This window comes from Coenobita brevimanus, chromosome 92, assembly GCF_032717465.1.
Source record: "Coenobita brevimanus isolate Jiangsu-jjx chromosome 92, ASM3271746v2, whole genome shotgun sequence".
In the NCBI taxonomy this organism is placed as follows: Eukaryota; Metazoa; Arthropoda; class Malacostraca; order Decapoda; family Coenobitidae; genus Coenobita; species Coenobita brevimanus.
This window is the reverse complement of record NC_137045.1, coordinates 18,885,715-18,910,695: the sequence shown is the minus strand read 5'-3', so window position 1 is coordinate 18,910,695 and position 24,981 is coordinate 18,885,715. Positions and strand designations below refer to the sequence as shown.

The 24,981-nt window shown below is 43.2% G+C and overlaps 1 protein-coding gene across 1 annotated transcript in view; it reads left to right on the top strand.

Annotated features, from left to right (window-relative positions):
- LOC145412152 (thioredoxin domain-containing protein 3 homolog) overlaps positions 1-24,723 on the top strand; it is a 38,339-nt gene extending 13,616 nt beyond the window's left edge. The window contains exons 9-14 of the mRNA XM_080282086.1: positions 4,772-4,858; positions 6,684-6,840; positions 8,121-8,245; positions 11,652-11,845; positions 24,356-24,462; positions 24,538-24,723. Coding sequence (XP_080138212.1) covers positions 4,772-4,858; positions 6,684-6,840; positions 8,121-8,245; positions 11,652-11,845; positions 24,356-24,462; positions 24,538-24,723 — 856 coding nt within the window. The remainder of the gene's footprint in view (positions 1-4,771; positions 4,859-6,683; positions 6,841-8,120; positions 8,246-11,651; positions 11,846-24,355; positions 24,463-24,537) is intronic.
- Positions 24,724-24,981: the final 258 nt, after the last annotated feature.

The following is a 24,981-nucleotide window of genomic DNA, read 5'->3' as shown; positions in this document are numbered from 1 at the left end:
CTCCCCTTCGTCTTCACTTAACAACACAGTATTAGCTGCAAAGAACAGTACAGTAAGTTTCCACACGCTGCCCTTTCTCATTAGGGCCGCTCCAACATCCGCTGCGCTACTGTTGCTGGGATAGTGCAGAAAGGAGGAATGTCGTATTTAAGGTGACCATACAAATGGCGAGAGAAAACACGGATATCAAAGGTGGATGGTGTGTGAGGAGTGATGAGAGAAGGGTAATGGTGAATAGTGTAGATATTAAAAATACTTGGAGAGAATATTATTACCGGTTGCTGTATGAGGCTGGTGCATTGGAACAGGGAAAGATTGGAGTCAGCGGATCCAGTGTTTGGCCCTTTATCTTTGACTGACGTTGCTACTGTGATCAGAGGCAACAGGGAGGATGCAGCTGGGGAAGGTGGCTGGTGTGTCTGGGTTGACTGCTGACATGTGAGTGTCATGTCCAGGATGATTGGCTGAAGAGTGTGATTGTAAATGTGTGTAAGGGGAAGGGTGATGCCCTGGAAAGAGGAAATTATGGCGGCGTAAAACTTTTGGACCAGATGAAGCAGGTTATGTGAGAGTCCAAGAAGGTATACTAAAGGAAAGAATGAATATTAATGAGATGCAGTTTGAGTTTATGGCAGGAAAAAGGACCACTGATGGAATATCTACTGTCCAGTAGCTTCAGGAAAACTATAAAGGAAAGGAGACAGAGCTATACTTTGTTTTTGTTGATTTGGAGAAGGTCTTTGACAGAGTTCCTAGGGTGGTGGTGAAGTGGGCAATAAGAAAGCATGGGATCGAGGAGTGGATGGTTGGAATGGTTATGGCTATGCATGTGGGTGCCCACACCAAGATGAAAGTCAATGGAGATTTGGAAGACGAGTTTTTCGTGAATGTTGGCATGCATCAAGGGTCAGTCATGAACCCCATATTGTTTATCATTGTGTTTGAGGCTCTCGCGTGACTTCAGAAGTGGACTTCCATGGGAGGTATTGTATGCTGATGACTTGGTGTTGACTGCAGAGAATGAGAGGGAGGCGTAGTAAAGATGTAGGAAGTGGAGAGATGGAATAGGGTACTTGGATTTGAGAGTAAATGCGGAAAAAACAAATGTGATGGTATCCAGGGCTAATGGCGGTAGTACTATCAAAGCAGAGGGAGTTTGGCCATAAGCAGTTTGCTACAAAGGTGTGGGAAGTAACTCCATCCTGTGTATCGCTGTGAGAAGTGGGTGCAAAAGAGATATAGTGGAATTAGAAGTAGGCTGGGAAATAATGCTGATTTCTTGTGTGCGGTGTGTAGAGGAGAGCATGTAGAGATAGACAGACGTAAACGGAATGACATGATATATACTGGAGGTAGGGCTGGAGCTATGGTACGTGGCTGTGGTACAGAGTGGATGGAAAAAGTTTAGGGAGCTGTTGCCTCGAGAAGGCTCTCCCTCCGTGCTAAGGAGTCCTTGTATGTAACATGTACTGAGAGTGTAATGCTGTACGGTAGTGAGACATCGGCAGTAAAGGAAGAAGATATTCGTAGGCCCAAACGTACAGAGATGAGAATGATTAGATGGACGTGTAGTGCATCCTTGAATGACAGGCCTGAGGATGGTTAGGAATGCGAATGAAGGATGAGAGAAACGATGGGACTTGAGTGTATTGGTGTTGTGATGGGAAGGGGTAGACTGAGATGGTTTGGGCATGTGGAAAGGATGGAAGATGACAAAATGAATGTGCAGTGTGAAAGGTGTGATCGTTAACTGTAGGAGTGCAAGATGAAATAAGAAAAAGACCTGGGATGAGGTCATAAAGTGTGACCTCTGGGATAAGGAACAGAATAGAGAGGTTGCTAGAGTTCGAGCAGTGTGGAGAGCCGCCATTAGGTAACAAAGGCTGCCTCAAGAAGCGTGTGAGAGCCCTTATAAATGAAAGAAAATAAAGCCAACTTAACATATTCATGTTATGAATTTGAAGGAGAGAAGAAGCGTGGTAGGTCAAGATGGTGGATAGACATGGGAAATGAGTGTGCTAGAAAGAGAGGTATGAAGATAGTTGAGGCCAGAGATTGAAATGGATGGCTAATTTTTGTACGAAGTGCAAGACAAGGGTTTGACATCCCGATTTCAACGTGACACTTGTTGGGTTAACTTTGTCTGATAGGTGGTTTTGAAGCTATATGTAGAAGATGTGGGTATGAAGTTATGCTGGGGCCTGAATTGGACGTGAATGAGCTTACTCCTTTAATTGGGCATGCTCTTGAGTAGTTCTCCCGCTTTTTTTTTTTTTCTGCTTTCTGGACCCTACTTCACCCTACCTGCGTGTGAGAAAGAAGCGGGATGATGATGATGATGATGATGATGATGATTTGTGTCTGAAATTTACATCCATGTTGAACTGATGGGCGTGTGAGAACTGCCTTAGCATTTTTTCCTCACCATGAACGGTACGGTTACTGCAGCGAAAATTGTAAAAATGTACTAGGCTACTTTTTTTCTTTTTTTCAAGATATAACCTATAACGTAAATCGGAAATGAATGGAGAAAAAATCACCAGCTTTCAAATTCTCCGATCATACCTGCAGTTTTTGTGAGCAGAAAAACTTCAATATTTCCAACGTTAAAAATAAAACTGGTGAAAAGGACGACACGGTTGGCGAAAAATAGTTTGATGTAGATAAATGTAACGTGAATCGGCCTGTGATCATCGATTTCTGTTATGTTTTGGTCTCGAGCTGTTTGTAATCTACCCCAAGGGTCTAGCTATTTTGAATGAGTCCGTTTCTACGTGTATTTCTCCATTTATCTGTCATTACAAAGCAATTCAGATGACTTATCTAATTAGGATCAATCTGCCATTAAAAAACAGTTTTCATGGTTGGTTTGATTAGTATCAAAATTGGCGCATACACTGTGTGAGATGCGGGCAAGAGGTAATTCAGTTTTGGTGTAGATCATTCAAATGTCAAGGTCACAGGTTAAGATCAAAGTCCGGGGGTGGCGTTGAAGTGTTGTCTGAAATCGTTTGTTTAGCTTTATCTGTGTTATACTGCGTGCGATAGTTTCTTCTTGTTTGTATTACCGGACATTGTTCCTGTTAAAAGACATATTTATACTTTTACCTTTTACCATACTGTTAAACTTAGAACTCCCGTTTTCCCTGAGTGTATTACAGCCTGCCCCACCAACCATGGCCATCGTTGCCCTTCATGCCTCGTTATTTCTGTCCACTGCCACCAAACCTTCTAAGATCTATCCTTCCCACCGCGAAGGCCGCCCACATGCTACGCTCTTTTTCACAGGGTGTCCTCATCCCACCTACCCCACCTCCCAACACTATGTCAGTTCGTCTGCCTCACAGGATAACTAGAAGAAATGCTTGGCTCTTACATTACCTGTCGATGTGTAATGATCATCATCACAGTGTGTAATCCAGCCAGACCTGCAGGTTTCCAGTAGCTGATTATAGTCGTCTAATAGTAGTCGCAATACAACAATCAAATCCACCGAGTCTGAATGGGACAGCTCTCATCATTCGATACAATGCAACACCATCCCAGTCCAATACCCCCGCCCCATCCTTTCCTGCTCTGTTATAAAGACCTTGTAAAACTGTCAAACCTGCTTGACGACTCACTCCGTCAAATTCACAGGACATGCAAACCTCTCATCAGTCCCCCCATCCCCTGGCTGCAAAGCTTCCCAGGGGACTTCATCATCACTGTAAATTAGTCAGTCACTAAAATGATATGATCTACTGTATGTAACAGTTGACGCTTAACAGCCACTGGGGAAAAATATGTACCAGCAAATGAGATTTGCTGGGCAGGAGTCCGTTCACCCAATTTCAAGAGGTCTTTCAGTAAAGGCAGTCCTTGTGTCAGGGATGTGTTCCAAAAATAAAAACTTTTAACACATAAATGGCATTGTAAAATGAAAGCAGCTGGCAAATCTGCTTTACTGTCAGAAAAGGATTTGTATTAAGCATTTTTTTTTTTTTTTCTGACAGTGGTAAGTGGGGCGCTTTTCATTCATTCACTTAATTTTGTGCTGTCTCTAGGTGACTACACTGCGCTACAAGCCAAATGGTTTCTTGTATTAATACGCTGGTTGGTAACCATATAACCAAATGGCTCTTGGTGGTCTAATGGATTAATAAGACACTCCAGCCAGACTGAGCCTGTGGTTAGTGTTTACTGCTTACTTAATGCCACTCGGAGGAAGGGGAGGAGGGAGGCTGGTCACCCTCGCCTTCAACATCGTGACTGATTTACCTAGCCCTGAGCTCCTACGTTCCTGAGAGATCAAAAAGGACTGTATGATGATGATGATGATGATGACAATGAATTAATTGACTAATGATGATGATGATGATGATGATTTTTTTCTGAAATTTTCATTGGACTTGGCACCAACAATAATTATAGAAAAGGCGACGCATAACGAGGACTGATTGCATAAGATCTCTCAAACCGATAACAAGAGAGGATGTTCTGAAATCACTTCAATGCTGTGCCTGAACTTTGATCTTGACCTTCATGCAACACCAAATCCACATCTTCCAAGACCCCCACACAAAGCGTGTGTCAGTTGTAATTCAAACAAGGTTAGTCACTGGTGACATTTGTAAACGCACATACATACATACATACACACATACATATATGTAATATACAGTAGATACATGCATAGAATCCGACTCGAAGACAATAGCGGCCCCTTCGACGTGATTAAATATAGGTGACATAACGAGAATTGAGTGTATAAGATGGCAATTTCCGTCAGGGTGGAGGAGGGCGACGTGGTCTCGGCCTGGTACCAGGTGCTGGGACCACAGGACCTTGAGAAGGCCAGACAGGAGGAGCCAGACTCGTGAGTACCAACAAGGCACAGGTCAAGCCAGGCCAGGGAAGAGCGAGGGTATGTCAGGGAGTCAAGAGGTCACATCAGGCTAGGGAGAGGTCAGGGGATGGATTGGTTAGGAAGGCCAGGGTAGGGTGATGTTAAGAAATGGATTGGTTAAGAAGGCCAGATTGGGAAAGGTTAGGAGTGGAAAGATTAGTAAGGCTAAGATAGGAGGGGTGAAAGAGTGGCCGGATGGGTTTACTTCAAGGAATATATAGGTTAGGAGGGCTAGGACAAGGAATGATCAAAGAGAGGATAGGTTAAGAATACGGCAGGGAAGGAGTTGTAGAGGTTGCTTCAGCCCGGTCTGCCTGGCCGTGCGGGCCCGTCGACCGGAAGTAAAAAGCTGCCGTTATGGGGTCGTCTCATAGGTTCTTTACATCGTTGATACTGTGCTTGGGTCTTAGTGTGGCTTGTGTTGTGCAGTGCTCCATGGTGTGGGTTGTGTTGTGTGAGTCTGTTCTACAAGTGGGGCACGTGTCATCTGTGATCCCACCAAACCCGAATCTATGCTGGTAGCTGAGAATGGCTGGGTGATGTCATGATCCAAGACTAGTTAGGTGAATTTAACCAGCTCTATTTAAGGATATCTGCAGGGCTGGGCTAGATTTGGTTAGTATACGTCAGCGAGAGGGTAGGTTAGGGAGAAGATAGGACAGGTGAGGAGGAGGTTAGGAGAAGACAGATAGAAGATAGGTTAGAAACTGGATATGTAAAGTTTTCAGTACTGTGTTTTTATTTTTTGTATGTCTTAGTTACCTCCGGATGATTTATTTCAGCTCAGGGGAGATCCCTTGTAAGAATGAGGTTAATGAAGGGCACATCCAACCCCTGAAGCTCTAAAAATCTCTCTACAGGTAAATAAAATAGTTTGGTGGTAGTACGCATAACGTAAACACACTTCACCGTCATGAAGGAGAAAAGGATAGGAGAGGAGAGGAGAGGGGAGAGGAGAGGGGAAGGGAGAGGCCTGGGGAAGGGAGAGACCAGGGGAAGGGAGAGGGCAGGACAGAATGGGAGAGGGCAGAGGAAGGGAGAGGGCAGTCAGGGAAAGGGAAAAAGCAGGGCAGGGGAAAGGAAAGTGTAGGACAGAAAAGGAGGCGGACAGACAGGGGAAGGGAAAGGGCAGAACAGGGGAAGGGAGGGAGCAGGGCAGGGCAGGAAGGGAGTGGGCAGGGCAGGGCAGGATGGGAGAGAGACCAGGGGAAGGGAGAGGACAGACTAGGAAGGGAGAGGACAGGAGAAGAGAAATGGCAGGGTAGGACGAGAGAGGGCAGGGGAAGGGAAATTGCAGGGTAGGAAGGGAGAGAGCAGGGCAGGGAGGGAAGGAAGAGAGAGCAGGGCAGGAAAGGAGAGGACATATGGAAGAGATAGGGCAGGACAGGAAAGGAGAGGGCAGGGTAGGAAGGGAGAGGGCAGGGTAGGAAGGGAGAGGGCAGGGTAGGAAGGGAGAGGGCAGGGGAGTGAAGAGGGCAGGAGAAGGAAGAGAACAGGTCAGGAGGAGGTCAGCAGGTTTCCTTAATTCCTGTCTTATGCAAGCAGCATAACTAACATACTAGAAACAATGTCATGTCATCTACATAAGTAAACAAATGAGGAAAAGGAGTTCCAGCCAACCCCCTAAGGTAACTAGCATACTTCCCTCTTAAATATTATTTGTTATTCTTTTCATTCCCCTCTCCTTGAAACAACTTGCCATTCATTCCAGTAATCTCGCCCCTCCCTCCCTCGAGATATGGAAAGTACGCCCCCATATAACCCGCATTCATTCCATTCCACACTCTCCATCAAGTCTGGTCGCCCAGTTCGGTGAGGAGGGACACGTGGTTCCTGCTTGGCTTCCCAGGAGTCGCGTGCTTCAGGAGCGGCTGGGGGCCAGGTTCTTCCCACCGCCCCCTGACGCATCACTACCACGCTTACTACTGCTACCCGACACTGACCACCACCAGGTACTGTGTGTGTGTGTGTGTGTGTGTGTGTGTGTGTGTGTGTGTGTGTGTGTGTGTGTGTGTGTGATAATCCAGTCGAAGTTGGTTTAGTTGCAAAGTGTCTGTGTGTGGGTACGTGACATAACTGCGTGTGTCCAGGCGCTGCTACATGCTTTGAAATGTGCAACAACAAAAATTCCTTGCAGGATTTATAAAGAGGGAAGGGGGATGTGTGGGCTGTAGTGTGGCAGCTCATATGGCCGTGGATTCTTTACTAAAATAGGGTGGGGGGATTTAACAATATAGGTCTTATGCTGCAGACTTACATATTGAAGAGAAAGACAATCCTGACAGACCTCCAGTTTTTGCCGATAAATTCCAAGGTACACGGCGAGGACAGAACGTGTCTGGCATTTCTGTACCATTGTTAATTGCGCTTTTTAATGTGTGGTGCAGGTTGGTCATCTCTCTCTCTCTCTCTCTCTCTCTCTCACACACACACACACAAGGAGCCTGAGTATGCTATTGACTTTGATTATGGGAGGATTTTGATAAAGAAAAGCTTAAAATGTTATTGAAACACGACAACTAATCATCACCAAAGAATTGGACTGACTACTGTTTCATCCTCCCAATACAAACACCTGTTTCATGGATTAATTACGTCACTTGGTGAAGCCAGACTAATTAAAATAGTATGCTATACAGCACAGAGTTGAATTTCTGCTTACTTTTCGATAAGTGGCTTTAAAAAAATCCAGTGCCTACACTTCTGCTCAGGACGTCCCACTCATAGCCTGTGTTAGAAAGGCATTTATTTGTATTTATTGTACGGATTCAGTGTGAAAGACACTTGGACTATATACAGTATTTAAAATTTATTGAAATAGTGAACCAATAATTGACATGAATAACTGCTTAATCTAGTGCTAGCTCCGTTTTTGTAGGCAAGCCTAATCGTGGTGTCATCTTCTAAAGCCGCTTCATTGCGTTGATGAGAGTTTTATATTGTGAGATACTTAGCCTCTGGACTCTGACATTTGGACAGACATAAAGAAACGATGAGTCGCCATCGCAACTTTACCACACACACCCACACCCACACCCACCCACCCACACACACACGCAAATATATATATATATATATATATATATATATATATATATATATATATATATATATATATATATATATATATGGTTTGTGTATTTCCTAATGAATTCAACTTGTATAAGAGTGATGTATATATGAGGTAGTTGTGGAGCTGATGTGTGTAATACTGTGTTGTGTTATGGTGCAGGTGCTGGAGCGTCTGGGAGTGTGTGGGGTGCGGGTGCTGGCCCACACTCAGGCCACACTCAGCCAGGAGGCCATACAAGCAGTACCCAGTCTTGCTGCATCCCCACACATCACACAGGCACTCGGGTATGTACTCTCATGCAAGGTTATGTAAAAGCTTACCTCATAATTACCCATCTTGCCAATAAAGGATGCTGTACATTAGTATATTTTATGTAATGATGGATAAAGCGGCCTGGCAAAGCAGTGGTATGAACAATGAATGAATTCTGTTGAGAATATTCAGTAGAAATACCTTGTCGTATAGTGAGAAAGATATGCTTGCAAAATGATGAATGAGTGGTAGGCCTACTCATCTTTCACAAGGTAAAAGCGTATACATTCAGTGGTAAAGGAGTAACAAAGTGTAATGGCAGAAGAATGTACGCTTCTGTACAATGAATACCCATGGCTTTTGTAATACGAAAACTGAATCTGCCTTGCTCTGCGCTGACACAAGACCACATTCATTCTCCAGCAATTATTCAGCACACCTCTGTGGCTGAATCTAGCTATCTGTCCATCTATCTGTCTAGCTATCCGTCCATCTATTTACACGTATTTAGTGATCCTGAACAAACGTCTGTCTTATCTGTATAATACATTAGTGTAGCCCATTCTGGTGTTGTGGTGTGTACGCTAATGGCAGTGTTGTGTATTCCTGGATAAAGAGATGACAATAAGCGTCGTAACGTATATGCAGTTAAATAATAACAAAGCTTCAGATTCAGTTTGTGTTGTAAAGAATGTTCAGTCAAGGATGCTGTGAAGAATCCCTAAAACAGCATTATATTTCGGATTCATCGCAGGAACATTTTCTATCTATCTATCTATTGCTAGACGCCATAATCCCGTAAGGGGTGGCCATTTGACTTTGAGTTATTTGTTTTACAGGGAGGGGCACTAACCCTCCACCAACCCACTTGTTGACACGTAGGGAGCACTATGGTTATATGGTTACCACCCAGCGTTGTAAATGGTTTCTTGGCTTACAGGAAACCATTTGGCTTGTCACTGAATGTAAAGCCACATGTAATGGAAAGAAAAGCAAAAAGAAGTGACAGAAAAGATGGGAGAAATAGAAAGAGAGGAGGGCAGGCACAGAAAAAGAATGATAAAGGCTAAGGAAGAAGTAGGCAGCACTACATCAAGTGAGTGGATGATGGTCGCCACCACCTGCCACTAGGACCATTTTATCGTTATGAATTTAAAAAGTTTGGAGGCAACTGATCTGATCTGTGTCTCTACCTGTAATATTCCAGTGGATAAACCGGCCTGAAGCAAAAACAGTTAACCCATAGAAGCACAATACACACACACACACACACACACACACACACACACACACACACACACACACACACACACACACACACACACACACACACACACACACACACACACACATACACACACACACACACACTGACATCATTCGCCTGTGATTTAGTTTAACTTCACTTACCCAGTCCCATACGGCAAGGGCAGAGAGGCCTATCAGGGTCAGTATTCACAAACAAAACTTACAAGTAAATCTTAATAGGGATTTGCTTTTGTTCGACAGACATGGAGAGTGAAAGATTTTTGCTGCGTTTCTTGAGCTTTCTGAAAAAAAAAAAAAAAAATATATATATATATATATATATATATATATATATATATATATATATATATATATATTACGAGAAAAAATATATCAGATTTGTTATTTTTTATTAATTATATATTGATTACATGATAGGAAGCGTTATGAGGAACACACTGAGGTGGTTTGGCCATGTGGAGAGGATGGAGGGTGAAAGACTGACGAAGAGAGTGTATGTGAGTGAGGTGGAGGGGGGAAGAGGGAGGGGGAGGCCGAGGATGAGATGGAGGGATGGGGTGGAGAGGTATATGAGAGAGGGGGGTGTGAGTTGGGAGCAGGGCAGTGAAATGGCGGGGGACAGGGCGACTTGGAGGCAATTTGTTTGTGGCCACCCCAAACGGGATTGAGGCGTCTGGCAATAGATAGATAGATATATTGATTATCTAATTAGTCACTTGTGCAAGCAGGACAGGGAAAAGTGAGTGCTGATTTTTCTCATTTCTCTTTGTCTTCCTTGGAAAATTATATCTGAATTATAGGAGGGGGAATATCGTAGGATTATCTGCGAATCTGAATCTAGAATTGGCCCATACTCTAAGTAAATGACAAAGATGAATTGGGATGAATCAGCACATAAGTCCGTTTCTGGCTACTTCCTCTAAGGATTAATCCTCCGCCCAGTTATTTTTCCCATTTACCTGTTCCTGCATGAACCAGTTTTCCCACATGGGCCTATTATATCCATGGACCTATTTTCTCCCATGGTCCAGTTTCTCCCATGGACCTGTTTTCACCATGGACCTAATTTCCCCCATGGACCTGTTTTCTCCTTATGACCCCATATTCTTCCAAGTACATATTTACTTCCATTGCCTTCTTTTCCCTCATGAACCCATTTTCTCCATGGACCTATTTTGCCATGGAACTGTCTTCCCATGGACCTACCCTCTTCCAGGATTTATTTTCCTTTAGATTTATTTTCGTATTGGTCCTGCATTCCCCCTTGGATTTATTTTCCCTCCTTGGACCTATTCTATGTCATGTACCTATATTTCCCCACGGATGTAATGCCTCCATGGGTGTACTTTCCTACACATCTATTTTCTTCCGCTGGCAAAACACTTATTTCCAACACAGGTGTATTTTCTCTCATTGCCCTATTTCACTCATGGACTTATTTTTACCCTTTGGACTGTATTTCCACTTGAGTCCATTTCCCACCAGGATCGATTTCCCCATGGCCCTATTTTCCTTCATGGATCTGTTCCTCTGTGGACCTCTTTACCCCGTGGATCTGTTCCTCAAATGACTTATTTCCTTCCACACAACAGCCCACATACCCATCCATCAATGTAATGTTTTTAGTCTCAGCAGCAGCAGGATGACTCAGCAAGTTCACACACACACACACACACACACACACACACACACACACACACACACACACACACACACACACACACACACACACACACACACACACACACACACACACACACACACACACACAAGAAAGAAAAAGGAACAACAAATTTAATAGTATAGATTCTGTCCCAGTTAGCTACCTTCCCCCATTAGGAATATATATTGTTTACAACGCTAAGAAGGTAACTGTTGCTGTAGTGTATCCTGTACTATGTTTGTTTTATCTCAGCTTAAAATTGCCATCTCTCAATCTTGTATTCTGTGCTGTCGCAAGAGCTTAACAATAGAATATGGCGCTCGGGCAAAAAGTGTTGTGAAAAGGAAATGGTCACAGTATTCTGACGTTTGACATGGGGGTACGGGAAATAATCGGGGGAATGTGGGGTGGGGGACGGAGACGAAAATCTTCATGAGGTGGGCGAACTGTTGTCAACTTGTCATCTGTTTGTCATTCTAATATTAATGTAGACTGTGCACCCTCAGATCCGTTGTGCTGGCCGTGGTAGTGGCGGGTGAGGGGACTGAGGAAAGTGCCGCTGAGTTCTCGCCACTGCACCTCACCCAGGACACAGCCAGCGCTCAGGCCGAGGTGGAGCTCTTCTTCCCAGACCTCCTCGCACCCCAGGACCAGCCGGAGGAGCCACAGACGCAGATGCAGATCGAACAGAGCAAAGAAGGTGGAAAGGACTGAGGAGGGAAAACTCAAAGGACCAAATGAAATCCGTAGTGACCTGAAATCACTCCGTCTGTGGATGGTGGATAGTCTTGATTTTAAACAGCGACTGGGACAGGAACATTCCCATGCAAAATGAAATCTGTAGTAACCTGAATTCACTACCTTTTGATGATGAATTTCCCTGGATTTCAGAGAGGCTGCAATTAAGAACTTCTTTGGTGGTTCCTGGTTTGCCGTAAAGCGGAAAGAAGGGACTACCGACTCTTCCGTGTTGGTTGAAGGTGTTACATGAAGTATTGCTATGTGATACCAATATGAAGCAGACGACAAAAGAGTATGAGATGAAAGGACTGTCCTGACGTTCGGGGAGGAAAAAGAATGCAGGACACAGTGCTTACAGGGAATTGTCGGCCAACGTTTGCTGGTGATGTTATGTAACGAGAAATGTGACTAGGTACAACGAAAGGTTCTGTATTATCACCTTTTGGACATACTACCACGTACTGGGCGAATTATTGATTAGCGGAAACCCCACATAATTCGTGACATGCAAAATGTAAATAATGTGAGCCACTGATAATCTTTGGAGCCTTAATCCTTTCAGTCGTATTGTAGAACTTTGGTCTTTTAAATGGCTAATTCCATGATGTTTTAATCAGCAATAGGATGCCTCTACCAGTCAAAGGGTGAGATATAAAGTTATTGTCATCTATCATTCAATTGTTATATTAAGAAGTGTATTTGTCAGCAGCAAATCAAACACTTCACAAAACTGTACATAATCCTGATAAGGCTGGCTGCAGTATCTGGCCTTGGTTAGCGAGAGTGGCTCCAAATGAAACACTTAATGGAGCCAAACCTTAAAAGTGAACGTTAATTAGTGACCCCTGGCTGGGCACAATCCCTCATCCTTCAGCCGTCGTCCAGTGCAAGGATTTCTCGCTATAAATCTATTTTTTTTTTTTTAAGTCTCTTCACCACGAAAACGTCTTTTTACTTTATATCACAGCACCACCAGACGAGTTATTCCGTATATGGGAGACGGTTCATTCTTGAGAGGACTAAAGAAAATAATTTGCTAACCTCTTCAATACGGGAGGTGTTTCCTAAGCTGAATAAAATCTGATTGTAGTGAGGATAAACTACAAAAGATGTCGTCGTGTGTGTGTGTTTCTTGTTTTAAGAAGAAAGAACTAAAGGCTTGAAACCTGGAAAATCGCTGTTATTTTCCAAGAGAAAATAAACAGTCAAATTCAAGACCGTTCATTTCGCGAACGGTCTATGGAGATCATAGACTGAGGGAAATACAGACTGAAGAGGAGCGTTCCAGAGTTGTCCCGTTGCATTATATGACTGCTGTTTCTTGCAATAAGTAGCTGGACACAAAAAGGGTCAGAATGTATTGCCAGACTAGTGCTACGCTCCCGCCGTACTGGTGGAGGGACGCAAGCAGGCAGTTCAGAAGAGCGGCGAATTTGAAGCAGTGATAGTAAAGAGATAAAGATGCATCTGTGCTGCGAAGACGTTGGTTTTGAAAGGAGTTAGCTGATTAGAATTTGACTCCACCCTGTTTAGAAGAGGTGTATACGGGAAGGTCCCCCATCCCCATACACACACACATATGAGAGCTGTATTCCACACAGGGGTGAATAAGACCAATGTAGAAGTCAGCAGTTATATGTATAGTGAACGAGGTTAAATTTATAACTAGTTGCAGAAAAATTGCCTGTCAAGTTCCAGTACTGTATACAAAGCTGATGTGTCAGTTTCTCACAGTTTACTTTGTCTGTTGTATGGGAAAGTTTATGATATTTTGAATTAGAGCCCTGACGAAGTGAGGAGGACCCGGCGTTGGCGTAAATAGCCACAGTTTAAACGATTGTAATTTGTGATAGATGCTCACCACAATTACCATCACTATTATGAGTACCATCGCATTCATTACCACAGGCACCATCACTACTACCAACATCACTGCAGTCTACATTCACCACCATAACCATTGCTGCCACTATCACCACCATCTGTGTCACCACATTCACCGCTACACCGCCATCCCCATTACCATTATCACCACTTTCATCGCTACAGCTACTATCACCATCATCACTTATATTATCACAAACACTGCGACCACCATCACCACTGCTAATTTTATCACTTGATTACCACAACCACAACTGCCACCACCACCACTATCAATATCATAAGTTTTATTACCACCATCACCATTGCCTGTGTTATTACTTTCATGACACAATCACTGCTACCACTCTCACTAGTACCACCACTGCCATCATCAAGCATCACCATATTCACTTCTGTCACAACCACCACCTCCACTACTACCATCACCACCCTGCCTCACATTCATCATCACTATTACCAGCACTACTACTACTGTTACTACTACTACCACCACTACCACCATCATCACCACCACCACTAACACCGCAAAATGCATACATCAGGCGAGACAGGATAAAGGACGGAATTAAGAGAGATATCACTTTCTCTTATCTGTTGAAACGACTTTAATTATGTTCCTTTCCCACATGCTCACCTTCACTACATGGGAGTATCCAAGAAGAGTTACGACGAGTTTTCTGGCAGTTCTTCAGGTTAATCCGATTTTCTTAGTGTGCTGTGTCCTGTGACTTTAACCCTTTCTCTGGGGGAAGTGTTGGAGAGGAGAGGAGTGAGGAGAATGAAAGGGAGGAGCGAGGAGAATGAAAGGGCAACATAGGTGAGAGGTGAGGATGAGGAGGGACAGATTTTCAGTGGGGTCAGGGCTGTGGGTACGAGGGTGGGAGGGAATGAAGTGGGGAGGGATCCATTTCATATCTAATCCAGGTAAATACTATAGGGGATTTTGTTCACCATAAAGAACTCTTAGTGGTCATACGATTAAGCACTGCCGTGATAAAATATTCCGCTTCTCTGGACGACATTATCCCTCAGACCTTAGTAGATTTTTCAGTGACAAATAAAATCATCAATTGTTAGCCAAAAGGAAATAGATAAGTGGTACTCGGAGGCTTGAAGTTAAATCGAGATAATTTTTAAAAGTTATATTGAAACTAAGGCAGATTATTTTCTTCAGGTGTGAGACAATTTAGCAATAAAAAAGTTATTTGCAGAACCAGATTGGGTATGTAACTGACAAGAGACATATAAAGTATCCTAACTAATTCTCACGATAACCATGTCTCCGTAGTAGTAGTTGAATGATGTTTATCATTAAAGGGATTAATTTTGGTTGCACTTTTTCTTTTTTTATATATATTTACTCTAGCTTAGTTGTGAAGTGAGTGGTCGTTATACGGGTGACAACAAAAGTATATGCAAATCTTATACCTAACTTAAACTAAGGAGTTTTCATAAATATGACCCCAATTGTTCTGTTGATCAAGCATAATTAAACTGGACTCATTAGCTGGGGGTAATGTTTGTAATTAAAAGTGTATTTCAAGGTATCCAGCTTCTGTTAGTACACCAATAAGCAACGTGATATAAGGTTAAATCTATCACAATATTTTTACGCTTCTCTGTGAAATGTGAGAGACATAGTACTCATTCAGTCCTTGATAATTATGCAATATTATCACAGTTACACAATTCCTCCCTGAATACGGCAAAGTTAGTCAGGCACAAAGATAAATTAATTAGCTCAGTGAAGCCTATTATACTGTATCTTGTTCTCTGACGCTGCCGGCTGTTACGTTGCCAAACAGTGCACTTGCAGATGGGAAAATGAGGTAAAGTGGCCAGGCACAAAATAATCACGAGGTCGTACCGTATGTTTACTGAAGATATTGTGTGGTGAATGTAAAGGTATATTTAAGATGGTGAAATTTCTTATCCTGTTATTGCACGAGAGAGAGAGAGAGAGAGAGAGAGAGAGAGAGAGAGAGAGAGGCATGAGGGGATCGCTGCGTGCTCCTGGGAAACGAAATGACTGAAAATTGAAAATGTTTCCCAAGTATCTTCATCCATCCATCCTCTTTCTTTCCCTCCCTCCCTCTCTCCCTCTGCACCAATCTGTTTATCTACCCATCAGTTTTTCAGTCTATCTGGCTGTCATGTCTATCTATCTATCTATCTCTTCCCTAAGTTCCCTCTTAGAAGCTACAATATACCTTGAATAATTGGTCAACTGAAACACTGAATGATTTTGGCCAAGTACTAGGTGATCTCAATTTGTTGTCTTGATGTCAGATAACTAAACTGGGTTAAGGCGGTTATATAAGGGGCTCTAGGTTAATTTCGTAACCCCTCTTACTTAGCGATGTATATGCACATGACAAGTCAGTATCTTGTGGGTTATTAATGGAAGTTACCCCGATATCATGTATTAGTATTAGTAGTTGCGATCCCAGGCTTATTTGAACGTGAACTCTATTCTCTGCAGACTCACCTGCATGAAACATTCTGGATTTAACCTGATTAAATACTCAGGTTCGTCCATGGCAGCGAAGAGGTTCATCCTTCTTTATTTTGCACAATGAGGACTGGATAGAACAGTGGGTGGCAGTTCGAATGACGACAGAGGGAACAGTTTGCTGGTTTCAGCTTTGTTAAAAAAGTACTAACTGATCTTTCACAGCATCCATGGACATGTTTTGAAAGCATCCCCGCTAATGCTATCACACTAGTCTTGTAGGGCCGGTTGGTATTAGCGAAAATCGTTAACATTATGAAAATATGTGACACGTAGGAGCACTGCTGAACCTTCGGAGACTGAGTGTGTAGTCTATGCATGTAGTCGGAATCATAAACGAAAATGCCGTCTATCTGTCTATAGCCAGACGCCTTAGTCCTGCAAGGAGAGGTCCCAAGCGAATTGTCTCCATGCCACCTGTCATCTGCCATCATATACCCCTCCACCACATCACTCCATCCCAGCCTGGGTCTCCCCTTTCCTCTCCCTCCCTCTACCTCATTCATATACACTCTCCTAGTCAGTTCTTGTTCTCCATTCACTCCACATGGCCATACTGTCTCATGGTACTTTTAATGCTTTCTAATACAAAAATACCACCTTGCATAAACACGAAATAAACCACGGTGTAACGGACTTAATGACACCGTGGCGGACTACACATTCGGGTTCTGTAGATGTCAATGGCTGCCTCCCCTTCCCCACCGCCACCCCTTAACAGAAGAAGAAAAAAGAAGAAAAAGAACAATAAGAAGAAAAAGAAGAATAGGAAGAAGAAAAAGAAGAAAATGAATCATACTCCCATGTCCAAGTCCCCCGAGAGAGAGAGAGAGAAAAAAAAAGAAGAGAAGAAAAGGTTCATACGTCTACATCTTCAACCTTGACAATCTATGTAAAAATAACATAACATAAAAAGATATGACCAGAAAAGTCCATACATTCCTGTTCCTTCTTCACCCCTTCTCTCCACCACCTCCCCACCCCCCGTCTCACTCAGGAATCAATAGACCAGTTCATTTTGCCCTCTGTCTTCTGAAGAGACCGTCAGAGCTTCCTATACTCCTTTTACTCTAACTTGGCTCAAATTTTCGTCCCTTTGCAGCTTATTTCACGTAGCTGAATGACAGAAACTGCAAATACTATGGCTCTGCATCCTTTCCATAGCACTTGTTGATGACTGGCATATTCTAGTGCTACTCTATTCTTACATCACATCACTCGTGATGGAGAATGGTAATTTTAGGCCAAGTCAATGTATAAAGAGTACAGAACATTGTCTTTTCGAATCTCAGGAGAACTTTTGCTCGGTTACTAAACTTTTCGTTATTATCAATATCATCAGCGATCGTCAATCAACAATAGGACAAAGAACTCTCCTAACTTTGTCTCCTCTGGCTTGTACGTTGTTAGACTGTACAAATCCAGCTTGATATATGAGTAGTAACATCACCAGGCTTCTATTTGACACCCTCAGCTTGATGAAACCACCTACGTTAGTTGGAGTAAGAGAACTAGAGCTGTCCTGATAATGAGAATGTTAATGACACCAGTATCAACACTCAGGCTTATTCCCAGCTTAATAATGTCGTCTGACGTTGGCTGGAATAAAGTAGTACAGTGGAGTTGTTTCGTCCATGAAAGGGTTAACTAGTATCATCTTTCAATATCGTTCTTTGTGTCGTATTCCTCGTGGTTTTGGAGGTCAGTACGACCATTTCCGTTCGGTATATTACATCTCAATACTTTCCTGTATGTTATTCGTGCAAATTATGTCGATATTACGATGATATAAGTTACATACAAAGTGGGTTAATGTGTGATACGCAAAATAAATCGCCAAGGAACAGGTGATACGACGCGTCCTATACCCTTAGAACACAGCTCTTTGTCTACGTCTTCCTCTCACTCCATCTCCGGGTCGCCACTTGTTGCCCGAGTCGCCCTTCTGTTCTCTGTTCTGTTTTGTGCCGACGCCAGATTCACCAACAGGCCATCATCTCCCTCTCGTAATTCACATTTTGATATGCAGGAAGAACAAGAGACATGGAAAGTTTCTGCGGTCCCCTTCCCTAGTCCTTCCTTCTAAAACAATGGCGATTATATTCTGCCTCTCAGTACTACGAGTTATTTTTTCAGAAAGAAATGTAGGATGATTCTATTCGCCTTGCCCTTCCTATAAAAAATAAATCTGAGTCACGAGAGGGGCTTGTTCAAAAAATTAGTATCAAATTCTTGCCTTGGTTTTTATTTGTGGTTTTTGAATATCTAAAGCTTCTTCGTTCCCTTATCCAAGAAGCTCTCGTCCCATCCCTCCGTGTGATGCCTGCTGTCGTTTCCATTCCCCTCTTGACACACTCACATTTGCATTCTTAGGACTTGTTTCTGGCCCATAAATTACACCAGGAAGGAAACAATGATGCTTTTCCTTTCAGTTTGCAGATAGGATGTCTTCTTCATGATATAGCTCTACTGTAGTTCCAGTGCCGACTGATTTTGTTTTCATGAGATAAAATTGTCTAACCTGTGTCGTTGTTATTTTTTTAGTTACATAATCATCTTTGCCATTGTTTTCAGACTGGTTCAGGTCTATCAAACTCTCTCTCTCTCTCTCTCTCTCTCTCTCTCTCTCTCTCTCTCTCTCTCTCTCTCTCTCTCTCTCTCTCTCCTCTTTAACTTGAACAGGAAAAAGTAGGTCAAGTACGAATAGAGATGGTTGTTTACATCTGTGAGACCTTCAACCAATCAGCGTTCAGTGATGGATTCTCCCCTTTGATAAATCACATGTTGACTACGTTAATGCGAGAGAGCAGAGTGCGTGTGTGTGTGTGTGTGTGTGTGTGTGTGTGTGTGTGTGTGTGTGTGTGTGTGGTTTTGTGGACAGTTGACCTCTTGTGTTTGTCCGCCTGTCAATAAGATTACGAAATTCCCGTCCCCCACACACTGCACAGCTTAACCCCTCACACACGTGTACTCGTATGGACCACAGCACACACACACACACACACACACACACACACACACACACACACACACACACACACACACACCCGAACACCAAACAGAGACGTACAGTTGTTACATCACACACACACACACACACACACACACACACACACACACACACACACACACACACACACACACACACACACACACACACACACAAACACGCACGCACGCACGCACAGAGGCTGGGATCTGTGTCTCTAGGGTGCTTGAGCAACGTCTTTCATTATATTTTTTCCTTCTGTTCTTTGTAAGGCTTTGACCCCGCTAATTAAGGCACCCTGAGGCGGGGTGTAATCGGATTTGCTGAGGTTTTTAATTAATTTCCTACAATGCACTGAAAATGACGGTGTTAAGGACCGTATTGTAAATGGCTTGGATGATTTCGAAACATTAATTCCATCGCGACTTTTTCTCCTCATTATATTTCAACCTCCTGAGCTAATGATGTAAACTGTGCCAATATTCTAGGGATATGAATTACGTAAAAGTGTACTATGCAAAATAAACCACCGAGAAGGAAGTGTGAGGAATCTTTTAATGCCACCTGGAATAAGGACCTAAAACTCGTCCTGTGACCAACTTTTACTGTTAGGATGGAAATTGATTAGAAAAAACAACTTACTTTATCTGTCTTTAAGTTTTAACAGTGAGGATAGAATTTTGAAAGTATCCCTCAGTTAAAGTTCTTTCCTATGTGTACGTTCGCTTCTGTGTTAAGAGAAATCCTTATGTGGTAGTCAGTGGACTAGCCTCAAGAGTCCGAGAACTTTGTGTGTGTGTGTGTGTGTGTGTGTGTGTGTGTGTGTGTGTGTGTGTGTTTTGTTGCTACCTCCATGATATTTAATTAAGTGCTGGTAATTTTCTGACAGGTGGGATTTGAAACAGCCTTCATTAACCCCTTCCTTAACCTCTAAGTGAACAAAATCGTCCTAAAGTCGCCAGAATAAACTACACAAATACATGGTTGTAGTGAAGAGGTTAATCGCTTCATTTCTGTAACTTTTTCTTTTTAATCAGTTCACCATCAGCCGAGTTTTCTTTTCTTTTTTTTCTTTTTTTTTTTCAAGTCTATGAAAGACCTCTGGTGGTGGAAAGGTTTATACTCTCAGTCTCCTTTATTAACTCCAAGCTGAATGAAATTGTCTGGAGTTAGCTGGAACAGAATACTAGAGTTGTCCCGACCATGACAGGGTTACCGGTGGTACTGTTGACACTCACTCCTTTGACTCACTGTTAGCTGCCTAATATTTTCCTGCCTTACCTGGAACTGCATGGGCCTACCAGAATTCCTCCTACCATGAGGGGGTTAATGAAGGTGATATCGAACTCTTACATCTGGGAAAAGTCTCTCCTAAGCTGCATAAAATCGCGTGAAGGAAGATAGAATAAAATAGAAATGGCGTCCCCGGGATGAAATGGTCACTCCCTTCAGCTGCCTCCAGACGGTTTTGTTAAGCTTTGGAAGAAACCATTTGTAGCGTTGGATTTAGGAAGATTCTCCAGTGACACTTTCACAACCTGATTTTTGTCCTAAAGTTAAATAAAATAATCTAAAAGCGGCAAAAAAAAAAAAAAAAAAGACGCGACATCGAAGTTCAGTGGTTAATTCCTTCCATCCGATGACGTATTATATATCTGCTTCTTCTAGTCTGTCTCCAAACGGTTGCTCTCATCATAGGATAGGTTTGCGAACTGGACAGGTCAGGTACAGTACAGCCTTCATTAACTTCATCTCCACCAATGGGGTTCTCCAACACTGAATATAATAATCTGGCAGCTGCAAGTATGAAATGACAAGTACTTGTCGGCCACGTACTACCTACGTAGTACCCACACAATCATCATCTGGCATAGCCTTCTTCCGACAAGACAGTCAAATGATTATCGTTCGAAATAATCCATGCCACTTTCAGAGTCATTTAGGTTCGATTGAGTCACTTTAGGTCCAGTTAGGACAGTTCAGGTCCAGTTAGGCCCATCATGGTCATTTTGATCCATTCAGGCTCACTCATGTCATTTTACATCCGTTCACGACCATTAACTCGAACTTGGACAATTCTGGTCCAGTTATGTCTAATCTGGTCCAATTTAGTCTAGTCAGGTAATTTACGTCCATTCAGATAGTTCATATCCATTCAGACTCAGTTAGGTATACAAAGGTTCATTGAGAGTTAATTCAGTTCCATTTAAGTTAATTCGAGTCCAGTTAAGCCTACCCAGGTCATTCATTTCCATTCAAGTCAGTGCCGATACACTCAGGATCATTTAAGTCTAGTTATTTCCAATCAGGTCGTTTACATCTATTCTGGATTAGTCAGGTCAATTCAGGTCTTTTCAGGTTCACTAAGGTCCAACTCGGCCCTGGAAGGGGTACATTTGGAAGCTCTATGTCCATTCACATCTTTCACATCCATTCAGGTTCAGTCATGTCAGATCAGGGACATTCAGGTCCACTGAATCACAGTTAGGTTCATCAGCTCAGGGACAGGGCTTTTTTTATCTATTCAGGTTCAGCCAGGCCGTTTAAGGGATCTTCGGGACCATGTGGGTCCAGTTAGGTCTATTCAGTCTTCACATCCAGTCAAGCCGGACCAGGTCATTTCTGGTTAGCTTTGGTCTATTTTGTCATTCTAGTTCATTTCAGCCATGTTGCAACCTGGAACAGTAAAGTATTTGATGATTATTTCAGGCAATTCAGATTCTCTTCAAGTAATTTCAGGTCCATGTCGACTAATGTCAATAAAGATCATTAAAGTTTATGCCTACAAATGTGTGCCAGTAATCAGCCTAATCGGTGCATTTTTGTTTATGAATGACTTTTAAGGTTTGTTGGGACTGAGTGGGAAAAGCAGAAAAAAAAAAAAGTGGGGGGAGAAATGTGGGCGGGATGGGCCTGGTTGGGTGGTGGGAGGTGGGCTATGCCGGTACAGTACCGTGTATGCTATGGAGAGGGCTGTTTTAGGTAGGTTGGGAAGGTGGAAGTCAAAGATGGGACAACAAGAAGGATGGAGTAGGATGAATGTGGATGGGTAGTCGGGTAGGGGGAAGGTAAGTCGCCCTATGAAAGATGGGTACTGTTGAGTAGGTAGGCGGTCTGAACGTGACGATAGTTTATACTAACGAATTTCTCTCAAAAGGTCAGTGCTGGGAGCGTGACGATGATTTACAATAAAATTTTCTTCACTGACAGTAACAACACCACCAACAAGAGCAAGTAAGAAAATAAGTTAGCATGCATCGCTCTCATATATCCGACGCTCACGACACAGAAATTGCGTCCATGGGTTGAAGAGAATAACATTAATATCCGTGCCTGGAATGAGTGGTGAGTGTTGGTGCGACAATGGTGCCTCAATCAGGTCAGCAGCAGGGAGCAATGATCGATCCCCCCCGGCGTGGGCCGACATGGCAGCCTCCAGAGCGGCGTGAAGGCGGCAAGACGCGGCCCCTCCTCACCTCACGTCCTCATAACACCGGCTGAGCTCCCTGTAAACACCCCACCACCGCCTCCATCACCCACCCCGCCTCCCTCACACCACCTTCCTCCAACCAGTGTTCCGCCGTTTTAACTTCAAGGCAACCCGACTTCCTTAGGTCGATAAAACCAACTTTGTATACTCAGAGACTTACTATTCCTATTATTAACTGGGTGACTTAAGGTAGTGGGAGGGATAATAAAGCTGTTTCAGCACCAAAATCCAGTCGCTGTTTCTTCGAGGCAAACAAGCTTACTGAAGTGATGAAAAAAAAAAAGTATTGAAGAAAAATGAATATGCCCAGTGCTAACAATAACATGATGAGTTGGTTAGCGGGAAAAGAAACTAAGCGATCCTGTCTCCCTCGCATCGCCTTCCTACAACCAGTTTTCTGCAAATTTTTCTTCGAGGGAAACAAGTTTCTTCAGACTTCTACATAAACAGAAAAGTGCTGTTGAGTGCTAATACTAATGAGTGATTCAGTGGGTTGGGAAGTGGAGTGATCCTGCCTCCTGCCGACAACCAGTTTCCTGCAGTTTTCCTTCGAGACAACTTCTACATACAGAGAGAACTGAAGATGTTGAATGTTAAGGCTAATTGGGTGTGGCAGTGAAGTGAAGACATCGCAAGTCCTTTACATCACGCTTCCTACCACCAGTTTCCCGCCGGTTTTCCCAGCTTCTTCCTTCACTGCAAATATACTCCCTTCGGTGGATGGAAGAGCTATATACACAAAAAAACAAACCTGCTGAGTGTTAGTATTGGTTGAGTCTGTCAGCACAAAGGAAAGTGAAGTGTACTCCGATCTAATAGCCAGGATCTCTTCGCCTTTTGTTTAAGTATACTTCTCAAGTAGATAAAAACAACAGAGGCGGCAAAAAGAGTTTGCTGAATTAGTGGAAAAGGAAGGGAAGCTATCCCCTCAAGTAGGTTCTTTTTTCTTCAGGTCAAAGAAATTTACTTGGGTGGCTACACACACACACACACACACACACACACACACACACACACACAAACAAACAAACAAACAAACACGAAAAAACAATGATGCTGAGTGCTGACGCTAATCGGGTAAGTTAGTGGGAAGTGAAGTGCAGTGAAGCAATTCCGGAGCAGGTGTCGTACCCGTTCACCCGTGCTGCCGCTGCTCGGCCGCCTCACGCTAAAGTTCGACCAAGTTTGAACCAGGAAGTTTGAAGTGGCGCTTGAGAGCGGAAAACGTAGGCTGGAAGTTGAAGTGAAGAAAAACACTGGTATACTCGTGGTGGACGGAAAATGTGAATTTCATAATTCCTAAGCCTCGTGGTTATTTTCCTCATCCTTGCCCTGTCCTTGTGCGGAAAAAATGGTTATTATGATGTTATGGTGATGATGATGATGGTGGTGATGGTATCTTCACTGTAAAACTAAGCAAATCCACGAACTCTAAATACAGCAGGTTGATTACTTTGTAAAAGCAAAACGTATAGGTTATTACATTATCTGTTTGTGATTCTCCAGAACTTGAATTCTGATAAATGTATATAACTAAAATACAGAAAACCGTGTGCTTACGCATTTAAACTTATTACAATGTGTTCTGCAGCGTCAGTCATGCACCCACACCCCAGCGATATCCATTTGGACATCTGCGAAACATCTAAAGCTATTGCATCATTCTTCCCACAGCCACATGTAAAAATTAGCGACTCCGTACGTACAAAGTCGACTCCATACCAGCGAACTAGGACTACATACGCAAACTTGTTCTCCACGCCTGCCAATTAGGGGCTTCACACCTGGAAGCCAGAACTCCACACCTGCAAACGAGGACTCCACACCTGCAAATTGGCAGCTCCAAACCTACAAATTTGGCCCCCATACCTGCGAACCAGGATTCCACTCCTGCAGACTAGCTTCTCCATACCTGGAAATTACTCCAAACCATTGCTGTTACCATACCCGAAGCTGTAAGAGGTAATCAGACGATGGAGTGGGTGTGTATGAAGTAGCGACTCCACATCTGCAAATCAAGACTCCACACCTGCCAATAAAGACTCTACATCTGCACAATATTCCAGAATAGTGCTGTTTCCACACCTTCACTTGTAAGAAGGTGAGGGAGTGCATGTGCGTTCATTAGCTACTCTGCACTTGCAAATTTACGATTACACACCTGCAACATAGCTACCACACGCCTACAAAATACCCAAAACTATTGCTATATCACCG